The 5,006-nt window shown below is 41.8% G+C and overlaps 1 protein-coding gene across 1 annotated transcript in view; it reads right to left on the bottom strand.

The window, feature by feature from the left end:
- Positions 1–2,482, bottom strand: part of ela3l (elastase 3 like) — a 5,165-nt gene extending 2,683 nt beyond the window's left edge. The window contains exons 1-4 of the mRNA XM_014012541.1: positions 2,403–2,482; positions 576–813; positions 303–391; positions 2–99 (exon numbers count right to left, since the gene is read on the bottom strand). Coding sequence (XP_013867995.1) covers positions 2–99; positions 303–391; positions 576–615 — 227 coding nt within the window. The 5' untranslated portion in view covers positions 616–813; positions 2,403–2,482. The remainder of the gene's footprint in view (position 1; positions 100–302; positions 392–575; positions 814–2,402) is intronic.
- Positions 2,483–5,006: the final 2,524 nt, after the last annotated feature.

The raw sequence follows: 5,006 nt of genomic DNA, 5'->3' as shown, positions 1-5,006 counted from the left end.
CTTGATGCAGTGAGCAGCAGTCATGACCCAGTTGGCAGCAATCAAAGATCCTCCACAAGTGTGCCTCCACTCACCGTCTTTGTTGTACTGCAGAGAGATCTGAACATAATGCACGACAACATAAAGAATACATCAACGAGGAGGATGAGGATGGTATAGCCTGCTGATTTATTTCTATAAAAACGATTTAATTACAGGATTTTCAACAGCCACTGGGTCTGACATCTAATAACCAGATGCTGAACCCGCGGTGTTGGAAAGTAAACATAAAAACACTGACAGATGTGTGCAGATTAGCATACCTGCCAGGGCCAGCTGTGGGGCTTGGCGTCCACTCCGTTGACCACACGGGATGTTAAAGGCTCAAAAGTTGGGGTGCCGCACCCGAGGGCTGTGACGGGAGAAGCAGTTTTAAATGAGTGTGACCCAATTCGGAGCACTGGCATTGCTTCCAATGTTCACATTGGGAACAAAGAGCAACATCTTTCTGTTTGGAAAATGAATTGCAGACGGCTATTTCACTGAGTAACAACGTCACATGCAGGAACAATTATCCGTATTCCAGATGTTCTTACCGCCAGCAAAGAGCACCGAGGCCAGCACGATGGGAATCATGTTGATTGATGGTTCTGCTGAGGGGACGGTGGGGACAGGAGCTCGCTTTTAAGCTTTCCACCTGAGACAACTCCCACTCTGAAGGCAGCAGCGCAGTCTCCTACTGGTTTGTGGATGGACCAATGGCAGAGGTGGTCAGAGTGTCTGGGGTTGACAGATCACGCAGGTGTGTTTTCTGGAACATTTCCCTCGACCTCACTGTAGCATTAGAATGAACTGTGTTTACTCATGAGCATATACACACACTGCATTTAGGCCTTAAATACAGATGCTATTTTACACACAAGCCCTTTCATTTCCATATTTTAACTTACCGTCCTCTGTATTCTCTCCAACACCTGGATTAAAATGCTCATATATAAGCATGGGAACCCAACATCTGGGTTTCTGGTGCCAAGGTACTTTCTTTTTTTTTTAATCAAGAAATGTAGAACCAGAGTCCAACTAAGAACTTTTGCTAAAATCCAAGAACAACAAAACACAATGTGAAGACAAAACACAGATGGCGTAGCTGATGCAGAAAATATTGACAGCTACTCTGTAAAACTTTTTGACAACACATCCAGGTGTGCGCTGGACTCTGCCATGCCAGGAATGTGAAACTGTGTGTGTGATAATACTTGGCACATTTCATACTCAAATGTTTTCCATGAAGGTTTGTTTTATTTTATTTTATTTTATTTTGCTGTCTTTTGGTTAAATCCAAAAAAAGCTCTAGTATTTCAGTAGGATGGTTTTTAAGATCTGAATGGTGAACAAGGATGAAGTGTCTTACTAGCATGGAGACATTATTAATCTGTTAGTGGCTCAGGTCACCAAAAATGTGAAAAAAAGTGGCAATAGGTTTTAAATCTATTAATATTTCACATTTCAGATCTTTATTTATTAAACTTTATTTAGCCAGGTAAACTCCAACGAAATCACAGATCTATTTTGCAAAGGAGGCCTGGGCCTGAAGGCAACCTGTTGTGCAGGTTTTTGGTCTGTGGGGAAAACCAGAGTACTCAGAGAAAACCCACACAAGCATGAAGAGAACATGCAAACTCCACATAGAAAGAGCCCAGGTTTGAACTGTGGATTAAACCCAGGACCTTCTTGCCATGAGGCATCAGTCAGTGCTAACCACTGATCCATCATGCTGCCTCTTTTGAAGTGTGGTTCTTTTGTAAGTTTATGAAGAGTTAATACCTTACTTAGATGGATCTACGAATGGACTCAGTTTGATAAAATAAAATTTAATTTTGGTTTTACTGACAAGCCAATAGCTAGTCCAGGTGCAATGAGAAAGTAGCATCACCGTTCCTTATTTAATATTTTTTTCAATCCTAATGATAGGTTTAGGTAAAACCAATATTTTGATTTTGTAACTTGAATTTATTTCTTAGATTAGATTAGATTAGATTAGATAAAACTTTATTGATCCCTTTTGGGAGGGTTCTCTCAGGGAAATTACATTTCCGGCAGCATCAGTACAATACAGATTAAAATAAGGGAAGCAATGTACCTGTCAAATGGAGATGTTGCACATTTTACATCATCATAAGAACAAGTCAAGACAAAAATCAAAAGAAAAGGTCAAAAGAGAAGGTCAAAGTAAACACACATTATACACTAGTTTTTACGCTGTAGACTAGTTGCAACCCTCCTCCCTCCCAGCAAGGAGTTGTACAGCCTTTTCACTTGAGGGACAAAAGAGTTTCTTAGTCTGTTGGTTCTGCATTTTGGGAGAAGAAGCCTTCCACTGAACTGGCTCCTCTGGTTGCTGATAACAGTGTGAGGGTGCTTACCATTGTCCATAATGTCCAATATTTTCTTTAGAGACCTCTTCTCAGTTACTGTCACCATAGAGTCCAGCTTCATGCCAACAACAGATCCAGCTCGTTTGATCAGTTTGTCCAGCCTGTTTGTGTCCTTGTTGGATATGCTCCCCCCCTCGCCCCAGCACACCACAGTGTAAAAGATGACACTGGTGACCACAGACTGATAGAACATCCACAGGAGTTTCCTGCAGATGTTACAGGACCGAAGTCTCCTGAGGAAGTACAGCCTGCTCTGTCCCTTTTTGTACAGGTGGTTAGTGTTACACGACCAGTCTAACTTGTTGTCCAGCCACAGCCCAAGATATTTATAGGTGTCAACAGGCTCCACCTCATCCCCATCGATCACTACTGGTTGTGACTTTGGTCTGGACCTCCCAAAGTCAATGATCAGTTCCTTAGTCTTTGAGGTGTTGAGCTGCAGATTATTCCTGTGGCACCAGTCAGCAAAGTCTCTCACCAGGCTTCTGTACTCCTCCTCTCTATCATCCCTAATACAACTAACGATGGCTGTATCATTAGCAAACTTCCAGATGTGATACAGCACTGAGTTGTAGCAGAAGTCTGCTGTGTACAAAGTAAAGAGGAGAGGGGCCAGCACCGTGCCCTGAGGTGCTCCAGTGCTGCTGATTACAGTGTCAGTCAGGCATGATATCCTTCAGCCTGACATACTGCGACCTGTCCGTGAGGTAGTCTGAGATCCAGGTGACCAGGCAGGGGTCCACTCACATCCCATTCAGTTTCTCTTGAAGGATAGTGGGCTGAATGGTATCAAAGGCACTTGAGAAGTCCAGGAAGAGGATCCTCACGGTGCCTTTCCCTTCATCCAGATGTGAGTTGGTTCGATGTAGAAGATAGATGATGGCGTCCTCCGCACCAACACCTGCCCGATATGCAAACTGCAGGTCATCCTGCGCATGTTGCACCTGGGGTCTGAGGAGACAGAGAAAGAGTCGCTCCAACGTCTTCATCAGATGTGAAGTGAGTGCCACCGGCCGGAAGTCATTCAGCGCACTTGCCTGGTTCTTTTTGGGAAAGAACTTATTTCTGTGTGACAATTAGATGGATAAACTGTATGCTTCATGGTGTAGAGAGTGCCTCCACAATGTACTACATTGTATTCAGACAGCACATAAAGTGAAGACAAACTATTATTGTTGTTGTTGTTGTTGTTATTATTATTATTATTATTATTATTATTATTATTATTATTATTATTATTATTATTATTATTATTAGAAGCAAATGGTCAGACTCATAATGGTCAATGTGGGCCAATTTGAGAGAAGCATTCAACTTGTAAACCTGCTGCTAATCTATAACTGTGGCTTTTGTGGGGCAGGCTGGGGTAAGTCCAGAAAGAATATCAAAAGAATTACAAAATAGCATTTGTATTATGGTCTTTAATGTTTTTGAGACAATTTTTTAAAGACAACTGTAATCCTTAGTTCATTAGTCTGATGAGAACTAAACCCAGTTTCTCCAAACTGAGGTTGATGAGTTATCTGCAACAGGTAAGATGATAATTATTCATGTCATTTCCACAGAACCTCACTTCAAAAGGTCTGAACTATCCCTTTTGGTTTTCACATTATTTTCATTTTTCCTTATCAAATATTTTCATAAATGCAAAAGCAAAATGAAATCAATCATGAGTATCTTCAGACTGGACTCTTTCTTTATGGGCTGGTTACTTTCCCAGTTCACCAGCAGATGGGACACTTCATCTGCTCTGATACCAAACGGAGTTATGATTCATTATAAAGCAAGGGGGTGGGGTGGGGGGGTCGAGTCTGTGCTATATTCATTAATTTTTCTACAAAACAAAACAAAATCAAAACAGTCTAGCCTCGCAAACCAAACAATTTGAAAAGCTCAGGCCTCAAATAAACCATGTTGCAGTGTTAGAAAATGAAGTTGTCGGGGGGCTTTGCCTCTAAAAATGATGGTGAGAGACCATCCTGCTGCACAGGGAATATTTTCACAGTGAAGGTGCAAAACTCATAACAGCTAAATCTGTTTGGAAAGTTTTGTTTTGTACTTTGTTAGAACCAGTTTACAGACAGAAGCGAATTCTCGATGGGATGAATTCCTCTCAGAAAGGCAACAATAAAACAAGCTGCCTTTGTGTGCGCGTGCTTCTGTGTTCAGCTTGGCATGCAATTAATTACAAATCTAATTAAGATACCTGCCAGACTTATTACCGGTTAGTGTCCGGCCCAAACACCTCCCCCTTTTTATTTTCTTAAACATTTTGTTTTCATTAATTTAATACTGACACAAGACAGCGAAGCGAGATGCATGTTGAAGTGATACTCACACTGGGGGAAAAAAGAGACAGAAACACATTAAGGAAATTATCTCAGTTAGTACAGTTTTCGGTGCAAAAACCTGACCCAAAAAGCCTTTGAAAACCTCTGCTCTCGAAAGTCTGCTCCTTATCACTGAAATATGTTTGCATGAGAGGCAGTCTGTCATGTTCTCACAGCTGAGCAAAGCAAAACTACTCATCTGCTGAACAACACCCACTCCCCCACCCCCCTCGGGGGAGCTGTAACAGGTACACTTCAGACT

Source organism: Austrofundulus limnaeus, unplaced genomic scaffold, assembly GCF_001266775.1.
Source record: "Austrofundulus limnaeus strain Quisiro unplaced genomic scaffold, Austrofundulus_limnaeus-1.0 Scaffold92, whole genome shotgun sequence".
NCBI classification, from domain to species: Eukaryota; Metazoa; Chordata; class Actinopteri; order Cyprinodontiformes; family Rivulidae; genus Austrofundulus; species Austrofundulus limnaeus.
This window is presented reverse-complemented; position numbering and strand designations above follow the sequence as displayed.